At 42.8% G+C, this 27716-nt stretch overlaps 1 protein-coding gene across 1 annotated transcript in view; it reads left to right on the top strand.

The window, feature by feature from the left end:
- The first annotated feature begins 1244 nt into the window (after positions 1-1244).
- GDI2 (GDP dissociation inhibitor 2) overlaps positions 1245-27716 on the top strand; it is a 45185-nt gene continuing 18713 nt past the window's right edge. The window contains exons 1-4 of the mRNA XM_070391419.1: positions 1245-1495; positions 17877-17984; positions 20276-20375; positions 23660-23794. Coding sequence (XP_070247520.1) covers positions 1451-1495; positions 17877-17984; positions 20276-20375; positions 23660-23794 — 388 coding nt within the window. The 5' untranslated portion in view covers positions 1245-1450. The remainder of the gene's footprint in view (positions 1496-17876; positions 17985-20275; positions 20376-23659; positions 23795-27716) is intronic.

Genomic DNA, 27716 nt, shown 5'->3' with positions numbered 1-27716 from the left:
TTACCTCTGAAATCTCTCCTTGCTGCTCAGAGGCCACGCATAGTTGAGTTCTTTCCAGGTCATCCTGCATGCTGCCTATGAGCACACACCAGCTCATTATTGGGTGCTTACTAGTACTAAGGATTATTTTTAATTAAAAAAAAATTAAAAAATTTATTAACTTGAGAGACTGAGGGTGGGGGAAACATCAATTAAAAATATTTTTATTGATTTCAGAGAGGAAAAGAGAGATAGAAACATCATTGATTGGCTGCCTCCTGCACACAGCAACCTGGGCTTGTGCCCTTACCTGGAATGGAACCCGGGACCCTTCAGCCCGCAGGCCAATGCTCTATCCACTGAGCCAAACCATCTGGGGCCGTTGATTTGTTTTCCCACTTATTTATGCATTCCTGGGTTGATTCTTCTATGTGCCCTGACCAGGTATCGAACCTGCAACCTTGGCTATAGGAACAACGCACCATCTGAGCTACCTACTCCGCTAGGGCCATACTAAGGTTATTTTTTTAAAAGGTTGTTTTTTTTTCTTCTAAATTTCCTAAGGCCGCACGTGGGTGGGCGACACCAAGTAAGAATTACATAGGCCGGAAAAAAAGATAAAAAAAAGTGATTTCTGAACTTAAAACACGTTAGGTTCTCTCGCCTTTAGAAAAGAGGCAGGCTAGAAAAAAAAAAAAGTTGCAAATGACAATCGCTTATGACAACCCCAGGCGCTGCTAAGGGAGAGATCCGGGGCGGGACTCCGCCGGCCGCAGCGGGGGTCAGGCCACTTTACGCAACCTCCCGGGGGGCGGGCCTGACCCGAGCCGGCCGCCCGCACCGGCCCAGACCCCGCCGCCTGGTTCCGGCCCACGTGGCCGGCGCAGGCTCAAAGTCCAATGGAGCCTCGGGGCGTCGGCTGCCACACGGCGGCGGGAGTAACGAACAGGTCAGCCACTCTCCGGCGCCGAGCACGCTTCCTCCCCAGCCCTCCGGGGCGGCGCGTGACCACCTCCGCTCCCAATCACGGTTGGAGCTGACCGAGCGCGGTGCCGGAATCCAAGCCAAGGACGTCCCACCCTCATCCCGCGAGAACTCGGAAAGGGAAAAAATGTTGGGCGGGCGATGGGGAAGTGGCCAATGAGAGAGCGAGAAGGGTATGATGGGCGGCTCTCCGTGCTCCTCCTCTGAGCCCCGCCCGGCAGCGGAGGTCCGGCTCGCCGCCCGCCTGCCCCTCCCCTTTCCGCCCTCCCTCCCCTCCCGGCCCTGCTCTTCTCTTCCCGTCTGAGGTGGCGGCTGGCTTCCCTCCTCTGCAGCGCTGTTCTCCCTCTCCTCCCGACTTCCCTTTCTCCTCGGCCCGAGGCCGGTCTGAGCGCGTGCCCCGCGTCTTCGGGGTGGTCATATAACCCCTGTCCCCCCGGTATCCGGCACTTTCTCCGTTCTCTGGGCTTCTGTCCGCGCCTGCCCCGCCATGAATGAGGAGTACGATGTGATCGTGCTGGGCACCGGCCTGACGGTGAGTGCTGAGTTCTGGGCGGCGGCGGCGGCGCCCTGAAGACGGGGAGGGCGGGCGTGCAGGCCCGGCGCGGGGGAAGGGAACTGGGGCCGGGCCGCGGGAATCCCGGCCTGCGCCTCAGGGTTTCCTTGTGGATCCTCTCGCCGTTCTTCCGTGTCTGTTTTTGGAGGGGAGTCGGGGAAGGGCGTTGGGCTGCCTGCGAGAGGCACGTTCCGCCGCGTGTGGATCGGAGCGGGTCGGCTCTCGCTGTGGAAGGAAAGATGCAAAACTCGCGCAAGTTCGTGATTTGCTGAGCAGTCACCGCGAAATGGCAGTGGGTGGGAGACGAGTTTCACTGCTACAGAAGAGACCCCAGAAAGCCGGGCTTGGGGGAGTGCCTTCCCACCTCCCTGACGGGTGGACGGCCTCTCCCGAGTGGAGACGGAAAAGGCACCGGGCGGGGCGGGGCGGGGGAGGGTGGAAGCCGCTCTCAGTTGCATTTCCTACTCGGCCTGCAGCCCCTGCTAGTCCGTCTGCAGCTGCCGACGCCAGGCTTTGTGACAGGTCCTCGGATAGTTACTGTTTTGTGATTGTTAGAGTTCCGTTCATCCAAATTTTTGGAGAGCCTTAGTTTTCTTATTCCCTCTCCCCCCTCTCTAATGAGGAGCATTATCCATTATTTTTTTAACCACCTTCCAGTCCCACTTACTGAGCGTCCGTAGAATTGGAAATGAGTTTTCTCCAAACTTGTCGATCAAACGCTTTCTCACTTGACCTTTGCCATCTTTTCCTTTTGTTCCGTCTGTTCCATGCCTCCATTGTCTCTTCTTTATGCTTCCCCCTGAGCAATGATTGGTGGTGGATTTCTAGAGGCCAAGTTCTCTACTACAGTGGGGCCTTGACTGACGAGTTTAATTCCTTCCGAGACCGAGCTCGTTAAGGAGCTCATTAACCCAAATTACTCTATCAACTCAATGCAAAAAATCGGCCTGAGAGACAGCTGGTATCTCAAAAAACTCGTTAGTCGGGACACTCGTAAATCAAGGCCCCCACTGTACTTCGCGCTTTAGGAAGTTAGAAGGTAAAGCAATAACAAAATAGAGAGTGCGAGAGTAATGTGAATGGCACTTGTTCCAAAGGCCATGGTAAATTTATTTTTCTGGGTGTCTGCCTGCTTAGAAACCTTTAATAGTATTCTGCAAATAATGCAGGCAGGTGAGTTGTATCTTGTATTTCTCTCTCTTCCATAAGAAAATGAAGACTATTCATCTTGTAGAAGAAATCCATTTGAAGAGGAAGAGAGGACCATTTTCATTATCAAAAAAGTTTTTTGGTCCTGGCCGGTGTGGCTTGGTTGGAGCGTCCTGCCATACACGAAAAGTTTCGGGTTCGGTCCTCCCTGGGCAGCCAATTGATGTTTCTCACATGGATATTTCTCCCTCTCTCCCTTTCTCCCTCCAAAATCAATAAACATATCCTTGGGTGAGGACTAAAAAAAAATTTTTTATTTTGAAATTTGAAATTCTGACTTTGGGCTACTTCATCTTAATAAGATGAACACTGATATATAGTATGTTCTATAGAATCTGACCTCAAAGTTCCAAATAATTTAATGTAACCCACCACTTCAAATTTGTTGAAATATGTTATCTCTCCGGATCAAATTAATGTGTGTTTTTTTCAGGTAACACCCCTAATTCACTTTTAGATTTCTCTAGATAAGAAAAAAACCTTTGAACTTTCATTTGACTAATTTTTTAGTAAGAGGTTGTTAGGAACCAGAATGGCATATATCTGGCCTGTCATTTTTCTGTTTATAGTGATTTGTGGTGAGTGCTGAATACTTATTTCTGAATTCTTCATTATGTTTGACCTGTCCAGAAATATACCTGTGACTGGCTAGGAAATGGTACCAAATAGATGAGGTTACTTACCTACAAAGCTGTTTCGTCATTTTGAATGTGAGATACTAGGTTGAAATTCATTTTTGGTGGTGAGTTGGAAGACTGTTACGTAGTTGCCTAAATGAATAGGCCTACCTACTGCAGGTTTTTTAAAGCTTTTTAAAGTGCCTATTTGGGAGTTTGAACTAAGCTTAGTAGTTTGTGATGATGGATCTTGCCCATTGGCAACATATTGTAAGAGCCAATTAGTTCCACTGTTTTTCCACGGTTATGGCTAGTCTTCAGATTTGCTCTTGATAAAGGTCACTTGAACGGGAACAAATGAGTGCAGATTTGTCATCATGCCTGTTTCTACATGCCTAATTCAGAACATTACTTTGTATCAAAGATGCAGTCTTATTGCACAATGACCAAGTTAAGATAAATACACTTTAGATACTCATTTAGATTGTGATGAGTGGTAGATGCATACTTAACTATAAATCAGACCAGCTTTCTGTAATTTTATAGCTATGATAATACAATAATCCCTATAAACCTTTCTAGATTGTTTCATGAGATATTCTTTGAGAATTATATAAATTCAGAGCAATCACATTATTATCATCATTGATGGGAGCAGCAGTGATGGGATGATTTTGGTAAGTCTTTTACCCTCATTTTTACTGATACAAGGACTTTGGTTACTTAATGTTAAATTAAGAGACCACCAAAGTTAAAAACCTTCAAATTAAAATTAACTTTGAGTGTTTGGAGTGAACAAACCATTTACTTTTTTTAAGTTTTGGTTTATAAATATTTAGTGCCTGTGATTTAAGAACCTAAAAACAGTCTCAGTAATGGGTACCAAATATTACATGATGCCAGCATGTGAAGTATTTTTAGTGCATTTAACTTGATACTTTTAAAATAAAGTGTAAGAAAGTGTTGGAGTTTTTCTGCTTGCCTAGTGTTGTCATTGTTTTGTGTTGGTTGTTAGAAAATACGGTCATATTAATTCACAAATACTGATAGTAACTTTAGTAAAGAAGGTATAATAGTATTTGGTATGAATTAGAGCAAAATTTTCATCCTCTGTCTAGAATAATTGGAATATTTTGTGTAGTAATTGAATTTTCTAAGGAATTGAGAGGGTTATACCTTTAAAGAACTACAACTTTTAGATAAAAGCCTTCCAAGTGATATCATAACTTCTTTAACAAACTGAGGGACATAATTTACTTGATCAGTAAGATTTCACATCATGAGGTTAATTACTGTGATATGCTAGAACATAGTGAAGCCACCGAGACCTAGTGAGGAACTTGGCCCTTCTTACTCAGTAGTCCGAGACTGCTTGGCTTTGTGAATTCTTCAGTCTACTTTTCATATTCCCCTTTGGTAACTTTGCTGTTAGGATGGAGAGTTTTACTTTTCTTTGATTTCAGTGTGTATAGACAGCCTCTGACTACCTAATTTGCTACTTCTGATTGACTCTGAGCTTGGCAGTAAATTCATGAATCTTCTTAAAAGTAGTAAATAAAATAAGGGTAACTAGCACCACAGTGTACCACCAAAATATTTGTTCTACATAGTAATTCTAGTAAGGAGTTATGAATATAAACTGTACTTTAGTGATATTAATCCAGATTATTCTTTGATACAAAGTAATGTTCTGAATTAGGCATGTAGAAACAGATTGTATTTTAAAACATACAATGCTTTAAAGCATTGTATGTTTTAAAAAATTGTTTTACATCTCAGACATACTTTCCTCCTTTCCTCTGATAAAATTTTATGATTTCCAAGAGGAAATCAATTAAAAAAAACTTTTTAAATTGCATCTTAGATTTGCTTGAAAATCCTTGACATTGCTGTGTTAGACTTCAGTAGACAAAGGATTTTACCCATTGAATTTGTGATCTTGGTCCCATATGTCTTACTTTTGGAAGGTAAAAATATCTTGTAGGTAGTCTCTAATTTTTTAAAAAATATATCTTTATTGATTTCAGAGAGGAAGGGAGAAGGAGAGAGAGAACCATCAGTGATGAGAGAGAATCATTGATTGGCTGCCTCCTGCACACCCCACACTGGGGTTCGAGCCTGCAACCCAGGCATGTGCCCTGATTGGGAATCGAACTGTGACCTCCTGGTTCATAGGTTAATGCTTAACCACTGAGCAACGTTGGCTGAACTAAGTAGTCTCTATTTTTAATCAGCCTTATGCATACTGGCCCAAAAGAATAGAAGTAAAATCAGATATTTTAGCAAATAGAAGTAGTAGTGTGGCATTTGTTTTGAAGTATCACTTGGTAAATATTGGTTCACATACATGAAATCTGCAGTTATAGGCATACCTCAGAGATATTGCCAGTGGAGGGTCTTTTTGCCTTCAGTTTGTAAAAATTTCAACATCTGTGAAGCACAATGAAACAAGGTATGCCTGTACCTCTGTTTCCCTTTCATTCATTGTACCTTATTAAAGACTCTCACTGGAGTAATGGCTTCCCCAAATTCTTGTTACCTGTGACTGTTGTGATTCATTATGGGTAATAAGGTAAACACACCTGTCTGTAAGTAGCTTTTCATGTAGGGGGTTAACTATAAGAGTTAATATGAGAAAGTCCTAAGTGCCAGAAGAGAGCTATACATGAGGAATTCAGGGTAATACAGAAAACCTTCTTCAAGAGAGGAAGCTGGGCCCTGGCTGGGTAGCTCAGTTGGTTAGAGTATCTTCCCCTTATACCAGGGTTGCGGTTTAGATTCCTAATCAGGGCACATATAAGAATCAACCAATGAGTACAAATTAATAGTGACAAAAAAGTCACAGGGATGTAAAGTAAAGCTGTAGGAACAGAGTCAATAATATTGCGATAACCATGTATGGTGCCATTGGGTACTAGAAATATCAAAGAGAACACTGTGTAAAGCAAGCATGTCAAACTCAAAGGCTAACAACGGGCCAAATAAACAAGGTTTAAGTTTACATGGGCCGTAAAAAAACAAAAGCTTCAATTTTCCTAGAAACGTAGGTTTATTTCGATAGAGACATGCTGAATACAAAGGGCTGAAATAAATGAGTCATTAACATAAAATAATAGAACATTTTAATAAAAATTAATATTTTTTGACTTCCCAGACACTGAATAACTGCATATATTAATAAGCATAATGCAAATAAACCTATTTTTCTTGTTCTCTGAAAGCAAAATATTTCCTGTTGTGCACACCAAGCAAGTCAGTCCAAGACTAATGACCTGGCAGTTGGCTGCTAAAATAGTCACTGCTAGTATTATTGGAGAGAAATGGTGTGCCTGTGCATAAAGGAAATGAATGCAACACAATAATAGTAACCAGTCATAAGTGAACATTGTAGTTCATTATTAATAATTACGTATAACAGTATATTCTAAAAATTAAGTTACACAATTTTTAAAACTATTTTTACATACCGTTATGTGCCCTTGACTGGCTGGGCTGCAAAAATACTTGTTGTGGACCACATGCAGCCTGCGGGCTGCGAGGTTGACATGCTTGGTGTAAAGTATATTATTGACTAACCACCAAACTACTCTGAAACCAATACAAAATGAAATTGAACTATATAATAAAAGGGTAATATGCAAAGCGACCGAACAGCAGAATGACCGGTCGCTATGTTGCGTACTGACCATCAGGGGGCAGATGCTCAACACTGGAGCTGCCCCCTGGTGGTCAGTGTGCTCCCACAGGGGGAGCGCTGCTCAGCCAGAAGCTGGGCTCATGGCTCACAGCTGGCGAGCGCAGCAGCGGTGGCATACACACACACACACACACACACACACACACACACACACACATATATTTATTGATTGATTTCAGAGAGGCAGGGAGTGGGAGAGAGATAGAAACATCAGTGATGAGAGAGAATCATTGATCAGCTTCCTCCTGCACACTTCCTACTGGCGATCAAGCCCACAACCCAGGCGTGTGTCCTGACCTGGAATCAAACTACGATGTCCTGGTTGATGCTCAATCCTGAGCCACACCGTCTGGGCTTCTCTGGCTTTAATATGCTTTGCTTGTTATTATGTACTCGCCAGATAGGTAATGGTAGATTTTAAATTTCAGTTGTTAATTTTGGAAGATAGTAAAATTTTAGGATCACTAATGTGTTTACTATGCCCAGATATAACAAATTTTTATCGGTGAATACTTTTTATTAGTGAAACTTCATGTTTTAAAGCAAAATTTTAAAGTGTCACATTTGTGCTATTATGTATTTTATTCTTTTGGCAATGTGAAAGCATTCTTTTTCAGAGGAGTTTAGAAAAATTAGTGGGCCTGTGGATTTTTAATTAGCTTTTGTCATATTAGCTCCAGCTGATGCCTTTAAAGGTAGTTAGTATCAGCTCTTCAGACTTAGCTGAATCTTTATATGATTGGACCCTTTGTTAGACCTCAGCCTTCAGTGCTTGCTAGAGGAACCATGGTTTAGTGAGTGGGTCATGCTTATTTGCAATGGAGTGTGAAAAATTATGTATAGAAGTTCTGCAACACTCAAAGTTGCTTCCTGTGATTTTGCTTCCAAAAGTTGAACCCTGAAGTCTACTTTTGTCAGCTGGAAATGTGACTTGTCTCCCGTTTATATCGTAACCAATTTTTGAGATAGTAAATGTTATTCTACTTTCATATAAATGTTACATCATATATGTTAGTGCTTTAGATATTTTTTGGAGTGAATTACTTTCGATAGTATTAGGATTGGTTTTTCTAGGTAAAATGCATTCAGATGTTTATCAAGACATCATTAAGAAAGTGAGCCCTAGCCGGTATGGCTCAGTGGTTAGAGTGTCAGCCTGCCTACTGAAGGGTCGCAGATTTGATTCCAGTCAAGGGCTCGTGCCTCATGTCTTAGTTGCAGGCTGGATCCCCAGCCATGGTTGGGGCAGGCACATGTAGCAGGTAACCATTCGATGTGTCTCTCTCACATCAGTGTTTCTCCCTACCCTACCCCACCCTTTTTTTCCTCTAAAAATCAGTGGAAAAAATGTCCTTGAGTAAGGATTAACAAACAAACAAAGTAAAAGGCAAGCCACAGAGTAGAAGAAGGTATTTGTAATACATATACCCAATAAAGGACTTTATATATCGAGGATATATAATAAACTTTTATATAGCAACTAGTGGCCCAGTGCACAAAATTCATGCACATTAAAAGGAAATTAATTAGAGGAAATATTTTAATATTGCTGTTTGCCCTTTCTCTATAATAGAAGTGTCAGAGATGAAAGGAAATTAGTAAAATGTATATGAAAATCTTCCTCCTGTCAGAGTCTGGGGTGCACCACAGGAAGCAGAGTTAAGTCCCTGCCCTCCCACATTAGCCTCGAAATCATGCAAGACCCAGACCTGGCCACCCCCCCCCCCCCCCCCCATTGGGCTAGATCCAGACCCGGCTGGCCCCACCCCCATCAAGCTCCACCAGGTGGGGGGGCATGGCCTCATGTCACCTGGCCTGGCACTGGAGTGGGGGGTGTGGCCTGAGGTCCCCCAGCCTGGGGGTGCACCTTGAGGTCCCCTGGCCCAGGCCAGGGGGCACGGCCTGAGGTCCCCCATCAAGCCCCTCCAGGCGGGGAGTGCAGCCTCAGGTCCCCTGCGCCGGGGGCATGCCTTGAAGTCCCCGTCAAGCCCCGCGGGGGGGGGGGGGGGGGAGGGGCATGGCCTCAGGTCCCCTGGCGCTGGGGTGGGGGGTGGACCTGAGGTCTCCCAGGCCGGGGCGGGGGGCGCACCTTGAGGTTCCCTGTCAAGCCCCATGGGTGGAAAGTGTGGCTTGAGTTCCCCCATCAAGCCCTGCAGGTGGAGGACATGGCCTGAGGTCCCCCATGAAGCCCCACATGGTGGGGGGTGCAGCCTCAGGTCTTCCAGCCTGGCACCGGGGCGTGGGGTGCAGCCTCAGGTCCTCTGTCAAGCCCTGCTGGGGTAGGGGGCGTGGCCTGAGGTCCCCCCAGCCTGGGGCAGGGGGCGCAGCCTGAGGTCCCCTGGCCTGGTGCCGGGGTTGGGGGGTGGGGAGCATGGCCTGAGGTCCCCTGTCAAGCCCCACCAGGCAAGGGCCGCAGCCTCAGGTCCCCTGCCCAGGCCCAGCACCATGCAGCCTCAGGTCTCTGCTGATTGCTCATTAAGGCTCATTACGGGAACTCAGCCTCCACTGTGGGTGCAGCCATCTTGTGTTATGGAGTCCCTGTCTCTGCTGTGGATGCAGCCATCTTGATGGTCAATTTACATATTCCCTCTTTATTAGATAAGATAAGAAAAAGACAGAAAGCCCATTTTATTTAGTTTTTGATTTTGAGAGTACGTTTAATAAGCTGGGACAGTGAAACAAGGAAGGGCTTAGGATAGAAGAAGCAACAGGACAGAGCCTAGGCAGGGCTGCTTTGGCTCTCTAGAAATTTTATAAGGAAGAAATGAGCCTAGGTGGGGATGCTTTGGCTCACTGGAAAGTTAGAGAAAAAGGGCCTTGGAGACAAGTTCAGGGGTTTAGACCAGTACAAGCTTCCACTCCGCCTATTGCTCCCCTAGTTATAAGTCTCATGGCGACTTAGAGTTTAGAAGATGCGCATCTGAGAGGGAAGAAAGACAAAAGATGTGCGTTTGCTCCTGAGGGGGAGAGTGCCCAGAAAGCCCATTTAAAAAATGGGCAAATAGTCCAGGCCGGTTTGACTCAGTGGTTAGAGCCCTGGCCTGAAAATCAAAGGGTCTTGGTTTCAATTTCTGGTCAAGGGCATGTACCTGGGTTGCAGCTTTGATTCTTGGTCCCAGTTGGGGTGCGTGCATGAGGCAACTAGTCTGTGTGTCTCTCTCACATCCATGTTCTCTGTCTTTCTCTCCTCTTCCTCCCTCCCACTCTTCCTCTAGAGATTAATGGAAAAAATATAATCAGGTGAGGATTAACACAATAATAAATAAAAATGGGCAAATAATTTGAACTTATCAAAAGAGGATACTGTAATTATCAGTAAATTATAAATTTGTTATGGGGTGGGGCCACAACATTAGTAACAAAGAAACAGAATTTCCAGAGGATGAGGCCCAGAAATCAGGATTTTAAAAAGATTCCGAGGTGATTCTAATGTGCAGCCAAGGTTGAGAACCACTGCTCTACAGCTTTGTTATGCAATGTAGTTCATGGATCACCTGCTTCTGCAACACCTAGAACTTACTAGAATTGCAGGTTAGGTTTCACTCACCCAGGATTTTAAAAAAATCAATCTACAGTTTAACATGAGCCCCAGGTGATTCTTATGTTTAATAAAATTCGAGCAGCACTGCCTTAATAGTGCAGTGGTTCTTGAAATTGGTCCTGTATCAGTAGCATTAGTAACTCTTGGGAACTGGCGAGAAATGCAAATTCCCAAGCCCCATCCCCAGACCTACTGACTCAGAAGCTCTGGGAATGGGATTTAGCAATCTATTTTAACAGCCCTTCAGGGTGGTTTGGGTGTGCAAACTGAAGTTTGAGAATCTGCTTATAATTTACATTTCTAAGATCACAGGTGATAGCAACTGGAAAGCACACTTCGAGACCCACTGCTTGCAGGGTTAGCCAAACCTGTAAAGGTCTAGATGGAAAATTTTTTAAGTTTTGCAGGCCATACAGTCTCAACTGCAGGCACAATTACAGTGAAAACAGCCATAGACAATATTTAAACAAATGAATGTGGGTGTTTACCAGTAAAATCTAATTCATAAAAAGACCTGCAGGCTGGACTTGGCTCATGTACTCTGTTCTGTAGTGATGATTGTAAAAAAATTTTGATGACACACAAAGCATTGATCAGTTGTGTAAACATACTGTTGAATTAAAGGTATATATACAAATACTAGAGGCTCGATGCACGAAATTCGTGCAAGAGTAGGCCTTCCTTTCCCTGGCTGCTGCCACCGGCTTCCCTCTGGCACCCGAGACCTGGGCTTCCCTCCGGCTGCCGGCAGGCACCCAGGACCCGGGCTTCCCTTGCAGCCTGGCTTCGTCTGGAAGGTTGTCCGGTCTAATTAACATATTACGCTTTCATTATTATAGGTATTCTACATGAATCTCTTGATTCTGAGTTCAGAAACAGGCAGAACAAATCTTTGCTCTTGGAAGTCATGTGAGTGGCTGGGGGTGGAGGGTGTTACGCCTGGAATAGGGCATGATGGTGGCCTTGTAGGGTGCTTATGTTTTATTTCTTGATCTAAAGAAGAAATGATTTAACCTCTTGGAGTAAAGTTTGAACCTTAGAGTGATTTAAAACATTTAAAAATACTAAAATGAATAGATACAATATGGAGGAAAATTTGAAATACGTGTGAAAAATTTTTATTTTTTTAATCCTCACCTGAGGATTTTTTGCATTGATTTTTAGAGAAAGTGGAAAGGAGAGAGACAGAGAGAAAAACTGATGTGAGAGAGACACATCGATTGATTGCCTCCTGCATGCCCCTGACTAGGGCCTGGAGCCTGCAAATCAAACCCAGGATCCTTCAGTCTGAGGGCTGATACTCTATTCCAGCGGTTCTCAGCCTGTGGGTCGCGACCCCTTTGGCGGTCGAACGACCCTTTCACAGAGGTCGCCTAAGACCATCCTGCATATCGGATATTTACATTACAATTCATAACAGTAGCAACATTACAGTTATGAAGTAGCAACGAAAATAATTTTATGGTTGGGTCACAACATGAGGAACTGTATTTAAAGGGCCAGAAGATTGAGAACCACTGTTCTATTCACTGTGTGAAACCTGCTAGGGCTGTGTGAATTTTTAATATTCAGTTTCAAAGTCAGACCTCTATGTAGGTGGAACAGAGATTGTTCTTTATTATCTAGGGTCATTTGGATAAATTTGAAAAGCACTAAGAATTTTAAAAGGTACATGGAGCCCTGGCTGGTTTGGCTCAATGAATAGAGCATCCGCCTGCAGACTGAAGGGTCCCAGGTTCGATTCTGGCCAAGGGCACATGCCTGGGTTGCGGGCTCAATGCCTGGGTTGGGAGCGTGCAGGAGGCAGCCAATCAATGATTCTCTCAGATCATTGATGTTTCTATCTCTTCCTCTACATTTCTCTCTAAAATCAATAACATATACTTAAAAAAAAGGTACATGGAATTTTCTTTGTTCTTTAAAAAAATAACTCTCTGATCACCAAAACCCCTTGGTATAACAGTTGTGAGTGTATATCCCATCTCTGTGTTTCTCCTCATTAATTGTATTCTTTTTTGTTTTTTTCCCCCAACCTTGATTTTGGTATGTCTTAGTATATCCATGCTTTGTTTACCTTTTTCCTGAGAGTGGTCTTTTATACTCCTGTCACTTTTCAATTTATTTATTTACTTATTTTAAAAATATATTTTATTGATTTTTTACAGAGAGGAAGGGACAGGGATAGAGAGTTAGAAACATCGATGAGAGAGAAACATCAATCAGCTGCCTCCTGCACACCTCCTACTTGGGATGTGCCCGCAACCAAGGTACATGCCCTTGACTGGAATTGAACCTGGGACCCTTCAGTCCGCAGGCCGATGCTCTATCCACTGAGCTGAACCGGTTAGGGCTATTTATTTTTAAAAATACATTTTCATTGATTTCAGAGAGGAAGGGAGAGGGAGAGGCGAGGTAGAAACATCAATGATGAGAGAGAATCACTGATTGGCTGCCTCCTGCACACCCCCTACTGGGGATCAAACCCACAACCTGGGCATGTGCCCTTGACCGGAATCGAACCTGGGACCCTTCAGTTCGCAGGCTGACACACTATGCACTGAGCCAAACTGGCTAGGGCACTTTTCTATTTATTAATGGTTATTCTGGATGCTTCCTTTAGGGCTCTAGTTCTCAGACTCTTCATCTCAGCATCTGTTGACACTTAAAAATTGAGGACCCTGAAGAGCTTTTGTTTATAAGGGTTTTATCTATTAATATTTATCATATTAGAAATCATCACTGAGAATTTAAAAACATTTATTCACTTAAAGATAACAATGATAAATCCATTAGATGTTGACGTGTATAACATTTTATGTTATAACTATATTTCCAAAAACAAAATAAATTTATGAGAAGAATATCATTGTTGTATATTTTCTGCACATCTCTTTAATGTCTGGCTCAAAAGATTGCTGAATTCTCATCTGCTTTGGTGTTCAGTCTGTTGTGATATATTGTCTTAGCTGAAGTAAATGAAGAAAATCAGGCCTCATACAGATGTGTAGGTGGAAAAGAGAGAAGTGTTTTTGTAGCTTCTCAGATTAGATCATGAATCATACCAAAACACGAGTGGCAGGTTTTTTGTGTTTTTTTTTTTTTTTAACATAAATTGCAACAAAATATCTAAAACCACACCAATGAACATTTAGTATTCTATCATATTAAAATCCATTAATCTATCTTGCACTTTGAATTCCTCTTTTATTCCCCCAGCATAATATTATTTATTTTATTTTTTTTGAAAAATAGGACCTTTTTAATCGTAATAGCTACTGTTTTTTTTAATTGATTAAGTTATTACATATGTGTCCTTATCCCCACATTCCCTCCCATCCCCCCCACTCATGCCCTCACCCCCCTGTTGTCTGTGTCCATTGGTTAGGCCTATATGCTTGCATATAAGTCCTTTGGTTGATCTCCCCCCCTCCCCCAGCATGATTTTAAGCATTATTCATTGGTTGTTTGGAAAATACTGGTTTACTGAGTAATGCCAATCTTGAATTGTTGACTCATTTCATTATGCAATACCAGAAACTCGTATTTGTTGATGTCATTGCTGATGCTGTTTGAAAAGTTCTTTTAAGTATTGGGGATCTGACATACGCCCTGGTGGGGGATATAAGTTTTCCAGAATTCAAATTTTCATTAAAAATTTTGACGTTTGGTTTTTGGCAACAAATACTGTCAGTTATTTTGAGAAAATGTCTACCAAATACCTAAGTCTGAGTAATCATAGTTTGTTGTTCAATGGTTCTTTCAAATAAAAATGATGGTCCATGAAAAGAGTAGCTAGTTCATCATACAAAAGGCTTTCCTTGAGCCAGAGTGGCTTTATGTGTACATTTAATAGAGGTAATTTTTTAAAAAAAATGTATTTTATTGATTTTTTACAGAGAGAAAGGGACAGGGATAGAGAGTTAGAAACATCGATCAGCTGCCTCCTGCACACTCCCAACTGGGGACGTGCCCACAACCAAGGTACATACCCTTGACCGGAATCGAACCTGGGACCTCTCAGTCTACAGGCCGACGCTCTATCCACTGAGCCAAACCAGTTAGGGTAACAGAGGTAATTTTTAATGAAGGACATTAAGTGAAATTGGCCTTGCTGTTTCAAACTGTGAGTAACTGATGGTGCAGAATATAATGACTAGCGTAGTTAAGAGCCACTGCCCTAATTCATTTTATCCAATAGTGATCTTATACTATCAGTGCTAATGTCCACAGAGTAAAAAATAGTTTTATTATGAAAATAGTTTTAAAAACATATATTTTTTAGTGATTTCAGAGAGGAAGGGCAAGGGAGTGAGAGAGAAACATCGGTGAAGAGAGAGAATCAGAGATTGGGTACCTTTTGCATGTCCCACACTGGGAAGGGAGCCCACAGCCCAGGCATGTGCCCTGCCTGGGAATTGAACTGTGACCTCCTGGTTCACAGGTTCAACCACTGAGCCATGCCAGCCGGGCATGAAAATATTGATATTTTTTTTAATCTGCAAGTTTTTATTTATTTTAAATCTTTATTGTTGAGAGTATTAAAGATGTCCTCCTTTATTTCCTCAGTGCCCCTCTCCACCCAGTTCCCACCCCACCCCAGGCCTTCACCACCCTATTGTCTGTGTCCATAGGTAATGAATATCCTATCTAATAAAAGACAAAAAGGGTAATTGACCGTACCTTTGCTACGCTTCCCATTGGCTAATCAGGGCGATATGCAAATTAACCAACAAAGGTGGCGGTTAATTTGCATACTAGGCTCCAAGCGGTGAAGTGAAGCCAAATGTACCCGAAGCCTGCTGAGCAGCGAGGCCTCACGGCCCCGACGCCAAGCGGGATCAGCGGAGCCAGGAGGCCTCACGCCCCCGGGATCCGCGGAGCCGTGAGGCCTCACGGCCCCGGGATGGGCAGAGCCGCGAGGCCTCAAGGCCCTGGCATCAGTGGAGCAACAAAGCCTGATGGCTGGGGGGGGCGGGCTCTGGCCGGAGCCCAGCCAGAACGAAGGCCTGGGTACTGGGTGCCAGAGGAAAACTGGTGCCAGCAGCCAAGGGAAGGGAAGGCCTATTGCACGAATCTCTTCGTGCAACAGGCCTCTAGTCTACACTAATAAAAGACAAACATGCAAATTGACCATACCTTTGCTATGCCTTAAGCCACACCCACCAGCCAATCAGAGCGACTATATGCAAATTAACCCAACCAAGATAGCGGCCAGCAGCCACAGAGCTGGAGCAAGCAGGAAGCTCGGTTACCCCAATAATGGAGGAAACCAAGCTTCCCGTCTGCCTCGGCTGGCTCTGAGCTCCACTCAAAGCAACAAAGTTTCAATTATAGAAGGTAAATAAACCCCAGATACCTGCTTTCAGCCAGCTGTGGCCATGGAGCTGGAGCGAGCAGGAGGCTTGGGTTGCCCCTGGCGATGGAGGAAGCCAAGTTTTTCTCCCGCCCGCCCTGGCCAGCTCTGAGCTCCTCTCAAGGCTATGAAGTTTCAATTATAGAAGGTAAGGCCTAACCGGTTTGGCTCAGTGGATAGAGCGTTGGCCTGTGGACTCAAGGGTCCCAGGTTCAATTCCAGTCAAGGGCATGTACCTTGGTTGCAGGCACATCCCCAGTAGGGAGTGTGCAGGAGGCAGCTGATTGATGTTTCTCTCTCATCGATGTTTCTAACTCTCTATCCCTGTCCCTTCCTCTCTGTAAAAAATCAATAAAATATATTTTTTAAAAAAGAAGGTAAATAAATCCCAGAATAAAAAAAAAAGAAAGAAAAAAAGGAGAGGCTGGGAACTTCCGTCTCTGGGGGGGTGGGGAGGCTTGGCCAGCCTCATCCCCTTACCCAGTCTGGCCAGGCACCCCAGTGGGGACCCCCCACCCTAAAGGGGGTGTGGCCAGCCTGAAAACAGCCATCAGCCCCTCACCCAGGCTGGCCAAACCTCCATGGGGTGAGGGTTCCCACTGGTGGGGGCTTGACCAGTCTGCAAACAGCCATCAGCCCCTCACCCAGGCTGGCCAGGCACCCCAGTGGGGACTCTCACTCTGAAGGGGCTGTGGCCAGCCTGCAAACAGCCTTCAGTTCCTCACCCAGGCTGGCTAGGCACCTCAGTGGGACCCCCACCCTGATCCAGGACACCCTTCAGGGCAAACTAGCCGGCCCCCACCTGTGCACCAGGCCTCTATCCTATATAATAAAAGGGTAATATGCAAACTGACCCTAACAGCAGAACCACTGGGAATGACTGGTCACTATGACACACACTGACCACCAGGGGGCAGACGGTCAATGCAGGAGCTGCCTCTTGGTGGTCAGTGCGCTCCCACAGGGGGAGCTCTGCTCAGCCACAAGCTAGGCTGCCGGCTGCCAGTACAGCGTTGGTGGTGGGAGCCTCTCCCGTCTCCTCAGCAGTGCTAAGGATGTCCGACTGCAGCTTAGGCCTGCTCCCCGCTGGCAAGTGGACATCCCCCGAGGGCTCCTGGGCTGCCAGAGTGATGTCTGACTGCCAGCTTGGGCCCAATCCCCAGGGGATCCCCCGAGGGGGTCCCAGACTGTGAGAGGGCACAGGCTGGGCTGAGGAATTCCCCCCTGCCCCAAGTGCACAAATTTTTGTGCACCGGGCCTCTAGTCCATATAATAAAAGCCTAAGCAACTGTTATGGTGGAATGAACAGAACAACAGGTTGCTATGATGCGCACTGACCACCAGGGGGCAGACGCTCAATGCAAGAGCTGCCCCCTGGTGGTCAGTGCGCTCCCACAGGGGGAGTGCCTTTCAGCCAGAAGCTGGGCTTATAGCTGGCAAGTGCAGTGGCGGTGGCGGGAGCCTCTCCTGCCTCCATGGCAGTGCTAGGAGCAGTGAGCCCAGTGGTCAGGAGCAGCAAGCCGGTGGGCGGTAAGGAGCGAGGGGTCCCGGACTGTGAGCTGTGAATGGGATGTCCGCTTACCAGCTGAGGGGACACCCGCAGCCCTGCCCGTGCACGAATTTTGTGCATCAGACCTCTAATATGCATATAAGATCTTTAATCTCTCCCCACTCCCCTTTCCCCTTCCTTCTGAGATTTGTCAGTCTGTTCCATGTTTCCATGCCTCTGGTTATGAAAATAGTTTTAACCTTGGGACCCACAGGGATCTACAGATTACACTTTGAACTCTCCTTTAGGGCTTTATCCTTAAAGTACATCGTATATTGCACATACATGGGTGTTAGTTACTAAAACGTTTCATGAGAGGCTTGAAGAAAATGTATCTGTTTGAAACATGCTATAGCACTTTCCTTCTTTTGAAGATACTATGTTTTCCCTGTAGGAATGTATCCTGTCAGGTATAATGTCAGTGAATGGAAAGAAAGTTCTTCACATGGATAGAAATCCATATTATGGAGGAGAAAGTGCATCTATAACACCTCTGGAAGATGTAAGTATTAGAATAAATTAATATGCCTTTTATACTTTGAATCTTCTACTTTTAATTTTTTTAATATTTATTTCAGAGAGGAAGGGAGAGGGAGAGGGAGGTAGAAACATCAATGATGAGAGAGAATCATTGATCGGCTGCCTCCTGCACACCCTCCACTGGGGGATCGAGCCCACAACCCAGCATGTGTTCTTGACCAGAATCAAACCTGGGACCCTTCAGTCTGCAGTCTGATACTCTACCCACTGACCCAAACCAGCAAGGGCTAAATCCTTTACTTCTGAATCTCAACTTGACTCCTTAGAGGTAATTTTTAATGTTTCATCAAGGGCATTAAGTGAAACTGGCAGTTTTAATTTCTTATTAGATTATCTTTAGCATCATAATTTTCAGGAGCTTCTAGTTTGGGGCTTGCACAATTGAAATTGTGCCCTTTGTTGCCATCTGGAGCAGTTATCTCTCAAAGTTAATAGAAGTTCAACTTTTGATGAAGCCCTAATGTGTGCCAGACACAATGCCAGTACTTTCCTCATGGTTTGATTTATTTTCCCAGTTAGAGATTATTTTTATCCCCATTTTTCAGACAAAATAGTCTCAGTGGGGTTAAAATCACAGAAATGGGTTGCGCACCTAGGTTATATGACTCCAAAGCTTAGTTCCTTTTACCATACTGCCCTGTTCCCTACTCTTTGATAACATGGGTATATGAAGCATTTCCAAAGTGTGTTTTGCTAAATATATTTATTTCTCTTTGTGATATTTGTTCTGCACCCACATGTATGGATATAAGTTGTACTTTTTTAAAAAAAATAGGAAATATAGATACCATCAATTACTTCTTAAATAATGACTTAAAATAAACTTAATATTTATATAAAAAAGTTTTCTTCTATATTCAGGAATACAAAGAAATAGAAGGAATAATACTACTGAATGAGAAACCTCCATCTGGATTGAGTTAATATTTTGCTATATTAGCATGCCTTTTTGTGTTACTGGTTTTGAACCATTGGAAGTAATAGACATAATGATACTTGACCTATTTCAGAATTCATTTGCTAATAATAATATTTTCCTATATAATACTGTTACCACATTTAAGAAAATTAATAATAATATCCAGACCATATTTGAATTTCCCAGGATTCCTCAGAATGTTATTGCTGTATGGTAGTGTTGTTTTTAAACCAGTTTAAACACTGCCTTTGAGTTGTTTTTCCTTGTTCTCTTCATCTACTGAAGTCTCTCCACTTTTTCTTTTTCCTTTTGCAAAGTCCAGGCTAGTTTATAAGAAAGTATTGTTAGCTACTTCCCATTGCATCACATCAACAGGCACATAACATCTGGTTGCCCCACTGTTCATGATGCTAAGTTTGACCCTGGTTAAGATGATTACCACCAGAGCTCTTCATTGTGAGTAATCGGTGGAGTGATGTGCTGGCACCAGTCTTTCCATGCCTAGTACATTTATTAGCTGATCTTCAGTAAGATGAGCAAGCTCACTGTTCTGTTTTCTTTTTCTGTGAATATATGCAAGGACTTAGGGATTTTTATAGAGTATATAAGTACCTACTTTGCTTATTCTGTTCCACCTTAGCAATATGTGAATTTGAATGTTCTCAAATTTTAAACTGTAAGCTTTCATCTAGAGTTTCTACTTATCTCACACAAATTGTAAATTAATTGGACTAATTTTAAATGTCTTTTCTAATATGAAGAATCCAAATTTTATTTTTAACTCCTTACATAACTACAAAAGCAAAATTAAGCCTTTTGATGGCTTTCTATTCAGGAAGGAATGAGTTTAAATGATTTCTATAAATAAGGAGTGTATCTGCAGAACTAATTAATGTGTCATTGACAAATAGTTTCGTGTTCTTGCTTTTCTGCTAATAAAACAAACACTGCCTCTGTAGTACTTGTGTTAACATTCATTAGTTTAGTAATATACTTAGTTTATGTATACATTAGACTTTACTAATAGTTTTACCTGATTCAAAATGAAATGTGCTGCTCTGGCCGGTGTAGCTCGGTTGGAGTGTCGTCCTGTACACCAAAGATTTGATCCCCTGTCTGGCAACCTATCCATGTTTCTCTTTCATGTTGATGTTCTCTCTCCCTCCCCTTAAATCCTCCTGTCTCTAAAATCAAAAATAAAAATAAATGTGCTTGTTATACTTTGCCTCATATACTGGTGTTATTACACCAAAACCATGTCATCAAAAAACAGTTGCATAGTATAATGGGAATTAAGTTTTGTTACATTATAGGTATTTTTGTTTTGGTTTTAGTTATACAAAAGATTTAAAATACCAGGAACACCACCATCATCAATGGGGAGAGGAAGAGACTGGAATGTTGACTTAATTCCCAAGTTCCTTATGGCTAATGGTAAAGAATTCTAACTTAAATTTATGACAGAATCTGATTTAAAACTAGAAACTAACTCCTGACAGAGAATATTATTCCAGGTATGTGGAAATGGATTTTTTTAAATGGTTACAGTATGGTGAGTAATATGCTCCATTAGAGGCGTCTGGAAGCAATAAAAATGGAGAGAAATGGAGGTGACTTCTTAGTGATTGGTTCTGAAGAAAGAAAATTATGATATGATATGACACAATACATATCAAAATTGTAAGCATTTATAACAGATTTTTCTCTTGATGCTTTGGTAGATAACTGGGTCTTTCTAATCTGTTGGCTTTTAAAGTTTTTTAAAAATATTTTTTAATTAGAGGAGTTGAGTATCTTTTTAAGTTGTTGATATTATTGTCTTTTTCTGAGATGACTGGAAAGTCTATGTTCTTTAAAGTATGTGCCACCCTTCCCCTTTTTTTAAAATTTATATTCTGTAATTTGTTTTAAGGCAAAGTTCTTATTTGAATTTTCTCTGAAATAATTTAGTGTTAACTAAATTATTTTGAGGTGAATTGTAAACTCAAAAATTTTTATGTAAGTAATAAAATTATTATTATTTTAATATATTTTATTGATTTTTTTACAGAGAGGAAGGGAGAGAGATAGAGAGTTAGAAACATTGATCAGCTGCCTCTTGCACGCCCCCTTCTGGGGATGTGCCCGCAACCCAGGTACATGCCCTTGACCGGAATCGAACCTGGGACCTTTCAGTCCACAGGCCTATGCCCTATCCACTAAGCCAAACCGGTTATGGCTAAAATTATTTTATTGAAATTAGAAAACATAAGCAGAAAGGAAATAAAATTTATGTAATCAGAATTCACCATCTAGAATTATAGTTAATATATTTTGATGTATAACCTGCCAGGCTATCTATCTATCTATCTATCTATATATATATTTTTTTAAATTTTCTCCCCAGTCATGTTTTTCAGCTGATATACTATGAGCGTTTGTGTGTGTGTGTGTGTGTGTGTGTGTGTGTGTGTGTGTGTGTGAGAGAGAGAGAGAGAGAGAGAGAGAGAGAGAGAACACGAGAGAGAGAGAGCTCATCTGTGTTTATGTGATAAATCTCATTGTATACTTCTTGAAGCGTATTATGGGGATAAAGGGAATGATGGAATGATTTCTTTTTTTAAAATTAAGTATATTTATTGATTTCAGAGAGGAAGGGAGAAGGAAAGAGAGATAGAAACATCAATGATGAGAGAGAATCATTGATCGGCTGACTCCTGCACACCCCCAACTGGGGATCGAGCCTGCCACCCAGGCATGTGCCCTCGGCTGGAATCGAACCTGGGACCCTTCAGTCCGCAGGCCGACACTCTATCCACTGAGCCAAGCCGGCCAGGGCGGAATGATTTCTTAAGGCTTTCCCTTTATATTGCTGATCACCATTAGATTGTGAGACTTCCCCTTTCCCAGTACCTTTACCAAAACCCAGATATCATTCATTTTATTTTTTGTCATTTTGTACTAAAGACAAAATAATTGATTTTAAAAATCTATTTATTAGAAGGTGAAATGATTTCTAGATGTTTATTGGCTTTTATATTCTTTTTTTATTTATTAATCCTCACATGAGGGTTTTTTTTTCCCCCATTGCTTTTTCAGAGAGAGTGAAACAAGGGAGGTGGCGGGGTGGCGGAGGGGCCGGGGGAGAGAAACACCAATGTGTCCCCATAGTGTGAGCCCAGGAATGTGCCCTTGACTGGGAATCGAACCCGTGACCCTTTGGTGTGCAGGCTGACGCTCTAACTGTAGAGCTACACCAGCCAGGGTGGCTTTTGTATTCTTTTATTATTATTGTTGTTATTGTTTTTTATTTATTTCAGAGAGGAAGGGAGGGGGAGAGATAGAAACATCAATGAAGAGAGAGAATCATCATTGGCTGCTTCCTGCATGCCTCCTACTGGGGATCGAGCCTGCAACCCCTGTATGTGCCCTTGATCGGAATCAAACCTGGGACCCTTCAGTCTGCAAGCCGACGCTTTATCCACTGAGCCAAACCAGCTACGGTGGTTTTTGTATTTTTTAGTGAACTGTCTTAGCCTTGTGCTTTTGCATATTTTTCTGTTGAGGTTTTGTGTTTTTTTCTTATTGTTGTAAAGTGCTCTTTATAAAGGCTATACTCTTTAAAAATATGTTTAAAATACCTTTTCCAGTTTGTGATTGGCCTTTTACATTACTGTTGTATTTTGTGTGTGTGTGTGTGTGTGCAAAAGCTTTTAAATTTCATGTAGTCATATAGGTTGATCTTTCTTTCATTGTCGTGATTTGGAAGGGTATGCTTAAAATTTTTCTACCTCAAGGTTATATAAATAGTAATACTTTAAAATAGTTTTACAGTTTCTTTTTTTCACCTATTTTCTATGTAAATTACCTATTTTATTATCCTGTTCTTTGAGAAGTAGAGATTGAAATTTATTTTTTTATCAAAATGGTGAGTCATTTGTCCCTCAGCACCATTTATTTTTTCCACTTTGATTTAAACTTTTATGATATGTTAAATTCTTATATGTGAGGTCTGTATTGTTTTTGACTGATATGTGGACTAACCAATATAATTGTACAATGTACTTTAATATCTGGCTGCATAATGCTCTTGTCATTATTTCTTGTTTTCAAAGAAAACCTTTTTATTTTGACTGCTTTAGTATGCTTTTCAAATGAGTTTTAAAATAATTTTATTTCTAAAAGAAGTTTGCTATTTTTAGCATACCAGAATTTCTTTGGTTTATAGGTAGGTAATATTTTAATTGTATGCCTGTCTTCCCACCCTTCCATTTATTTATTTATTTTGCTTTTTTGTTTTTTGCTTTTTTTAATCTGAAATTAATGTTTGTTTTATTAATATAAATTGACATAGAAACTGTAAAGCATAAATTCCTGAAAATTTTTGCCTTTGATTTGCCTCTCTTTAAAATATAACATGAACTTTAAAGTAACCCAACCTATTTCAGTAGTATTATAATTGTAACCTCATACCTGTAATAATTGTGTAGCTTTTACAAAAGCAAGTTAATGAAGTTATTAACCTTGAAGTTGTACATTAAAAAATACTTCTAAATATGCTAACAAATAGGTATGCATTCTGATTGTCTCATTTAAAATATGGCTTTGGAGACTTTTTGTAGGAGTTATTGGACAATGCTAACAAATTATGAAGCCATTAATATTGGTAAATGTATTTTCTGCTAGTTTTTAAGGGTAGTAGGATATTAATTATAATTTGAATTGTGTGACTTTTATAGGTCAGCTGGTTAAGATGCTACTTTATACAGAAGTCACTCGTTATCTGGATTTCAAAGTGACTGAAGGGAGCTTTGTCTATAAGGGAGGAAAAATCTACAAGGTTCCTTCCACTGAAGCAGAAGCCCTGGCATCTAGTAAGTAATTTTATTTTTTCAGAATGTTAAGGTTTCACAATGGAAAATGACTCTTAGAGATTAAATTTAATATCCCTTACATCAACCACTCATTCGATCAAAAAATATTTATTGAATGTGTATTACATGCCAGACACTATTCTGGGCAGTTGAGAATACCTTAATGAACAGAATGTTCAAATTTTTCTATTCTTTTTGACATTTAAAGAGAGTTTAAATGACCATCTCTATATCATGACCATCTCTATGTCTAGGTCTAGTAGTGCTCTTTTCATAATAATTCATAAGAGCAGTTGGTTTTTTGTGTTTCCTGTGTGTTAGCCTCTGTGCTAAACACTTCACATTCATTTTCTTACTTGGCTTTTAAAACACCTTTATGAAGTAAGTTTTCCATTTTATAGATAAGAAAATTCAGGCCTGAAATCACATAAGTGATTTAAGTAGCAGGATGGGAATTGAAACCCTGGAGGGATTGCTCCAAAGCCTGTGTTCTTAACCGTATTAAGCTGACCTCCTAGAGTCTAGGTCCTAGGACCTAGACTATATTGTCCAACCTGCTGAAAAAGAAAAGAACTCTGATGTGGCAAAACCCATTTTCTAAGTTGGTGCTGTTGCCATTCTCCAAAATCTCTGTTTTTAGGAATTTCTAGTGAGTATGGTGTGATTTTATTCTCTGCCCTAAATTATTTCCTCCACTGGCTCAACCAAAGATTCCTGGTTAACATTTTCTGTTTTGATCTCTTAAATAGCAAACACCCCTAGAAAGGACCTCTGTTCTTTAGGGTGTTGTAGTTGTTGTACAGAGCAGTTTAAGAAAGGACAAATTTGTATAACTAAGGAATAGATGAGTTTTATATACTAGATGTTTTAGAAGTTTAGAGGAGGGAAAGGTTTGGGAGAATAGGAAAAGGATCGATAAATTCTCCAGTAATTTTATTTTGGCATAAATGTGGAAAAGTTTTCTTATTTATTTTGGCAGTTTTTCCTAACTCCATTTATTTACTTCTTGCTATTAGGGGAGAAAATATTGGGCCTAAAATGTTGAAAGACACTATAGCTGGATAGTAAAAAAAAATCCACTAATAGTTTTGCTAGGTTAGAATTGACAATTGGGAAAGGAAGGGAATGGCTCCAAATTAAATTGAAGGGAGATAGTGGTGTAATCATGGGTTAGAAATTATTTTAAATCCTTTTTTTAAAACATATTTTTAATGATTTCAGAGAGGAAGGGAGAGGGAGAGATAGAAACATCGATGATGAAAGAGAATCATTGATCGGCTGCCTCCCACACTCCCCATAGTGTGAGCCCACAACCCAGGCATGTCCCCTGAGCAGGAATCGAACCATGACCTCCTGGTTCATAGTTTTACACTCAACCACTGAGCAACACTGGCCAGGCTGTCTTCCATATATATAAAAGCCTAATATGCAAATTGTCCGCTCAAGAGTTTGACCGGGAGACTGGGAGTATGATCGCTTGCTATGACATATGCTAACCACCAGGGGGCAGCATGGAATGAAGGAAGGCCCCGGCCAGCAGCCGGCAGCCAGGGAAGGAAGGCCCCAGCTGGCAGCTGTAAGGCCCCAATTGGCTCTGATTGCCAGCCAGGCCTAGGGACCCTACCCGTGTACAATTTTGTGCACCTGGCCTCTAGTTTTAAATATTTTAAAGATCCCTAGTGGGGGTATGCGGAAAGCAGCTAATTGCTGATTCTCTCTGATTGATGTTTCTATCTCTCCCTTTCCCTTCTTCTCTGAAATCAATTAAAAAATATATTAAAAAATATATTAAAAAATATAATAAAATATGAAAGTGAGTATAATTGCATGAAGTGTTTTCATAGAACTAGGAATGCAAGAGGTTGAATACATTCCTTTTAAACAAAGTTTGTGCTTTTTATTTTTTATTACCTTTGAGCTCTTACCTATGGATTTATTTTAAAATATATTTTTATTGATTTCAGAGAGGAAGGGAGAGAGAAAGACAAAAACATCAGTGATGAGAGAGAATCACTGATAGACTGCCTCCAGCATGCCCCACACTAGGGATCGAGCCCGTAACCCGTCCAAGTGCCCTGATCAGGAATCGAACTGTGACTCCTGGTTTTAGGTCGACCCTCAACCACTGAGTCACTCTGGCTGGGCTTAATGTATATATTTTTAAGTTAGGTTTATTGAGGTATAATTTATATACAGTAGAATTTACCTGTTTTTTTAGTATACAGTTTGATGAATTTTTACCATATCACTACCTTATCAGCAGCTGTTTTTATATTAGTGGATAGAATTTTGAAGTCAATGGTGGCAAGGAAATTCTAGACAAAGTTAGTGAATGAGATAAGGAAAAGTGTCGAGGTAGGGAAGTTCAAGAGAAATGTAAAATAAAAGAGAAAGATATGAATAAATTACTTTATAGTTTTAACTGGAGGCCCGGTATATGGATTTGTGCACCAGTGGGGTCCCTTGACCTGGCCTGCGGAATCAGGCCAAAACTGGCTCTCTGACATCCCGAGGGGGTCCTGGATTGTGAGAGGGAGCAGCCAGGCCAAGGGACCCCACTGGTACACCATTGGGGCTGGGGAGAGACACGGGATGTTGGTCAGCTGGGGAGGAACCATGGGAGGGCTCCGGGGCATGTCCGGCTCGTCTCGCCAGCCGGTCCCCAGCAGCAAGCTAACCTACCGGTCAGAGTGTCTGCCCCCGATGGTCAGTGCACGTCATAGCGACTGGTTGACCAGTCGACTCTCTGCCCCCTGGTGGTCAGTGCATGTCATAGCAAGCGCTTGAGCGACCTTAGCATGTCATTAGCATATTACGCTTTGGTTGGTTGAATGGCTGACCAGTTGACCGGACACTTAGCATATTAGGCTTTTATTGTATAGGACTAGAGGCCCGGTGCACAAAAATTTGTGCACTCGGGGGGGGGGAAAAGAGGGGGTCCCTTAGCCCGGCCTGTGCCCTCTCGCAGTCTGGGACCCCTCAGGAGATAATGACCTGCTGGCTTAGGCCTGCTCCTGGGTGGCAGAGGGCAGGTCCCATCCCTAGGTGCAGCCCCTGGTCGTGCTCAGAGCAGGGCCGATTGGGGAGTTGGGGCGCCGCCCCCTGTCATGCACAGAGCAGGGCTGATTGGGGAGTTGGGGCACCGCCCCCTATCACACTCAAGGCAGGGTCGATGGGGAGCTTGCAGCGCCATCCCCTGTGACTCACCGAGCAGGGCCAATCAGGGGGTTGGGGCGCTGCCCCCTGTCACGCACAGAGCAGGGCCCATCAGGGGGGTTGGGGCTCCATACTCTGTCACGCACAGAGCAGGGCCAATCAGGGGGTTGGGGAGCTCCCCCCTGTCACGCACAGAGCAGGGCCGATCAGGGGGTTGGGGAGCTCCCCCCTGTCACGCACAGAGTAGGGCCGATAGGGGAGTTAGGGCACCGCCCCCTGTCACACACACGGCAGGGCAGATCAGGGGGTTGGGGCGCCACCACTGTCACACTCAGGGCAGGGCCGATGGGGAGGTTATGGCTCTACCCTGTCACACACAGAGCAGGGCCTGTGGGGCGGGGGTTGGGGTGCTGCACCTTGTCACACACACAGCCGCAGGGCGATCAGGGGGTTTGGGCGCTGCCCCCTGTCACGCTGATCTGGTGCCAGGAGACCTCGCGGCTCCGCTGATCCCGGTGCTGGGAGGCATATTACCCTTTTACTATATAGGATAGAGGCCTGGGGGCCGGCTTGTTTGCCCTGAAGGGTGTCCTGGATCAGGATGGAGGTCCCCACTGGGGTGCCTGGCCATCCTGGATGAGGTGATGATGGCTGTTTGCAGCTGGTCACACACCCTTCAGGGTGGGGGTCCCCATTGGGGTGCCTGGCCAGTCTGGGTGAGGAGCTGAGGGCTGCTTTCAGGCTGGCAGTTGACTGAAGCTCCCAA

This window comes from Myotis yumanensis, unplaced genomic scaffold (assembly GCF_028538775.1).
Source record: "Myotis yumanensis isolate MYYU_CA2020_CCGP unplaced genomic scaffold, mMyoYum1.0.hap1 SCAF_1, whole genome shotgun sequence".
NCBI classification, from domain to species: domain Eukaryota; kingdom Metazoa; phylum Chordata; class Mammalia; order Chiroptera; family Vespertilionidae; genus Myotis; species Myotis yumanensis.
The sequence above is the reverse complement of the archived record's forward strand: the minus strand, read 5'-3'. Positions and strand labels throughout refer to the sequence as shown.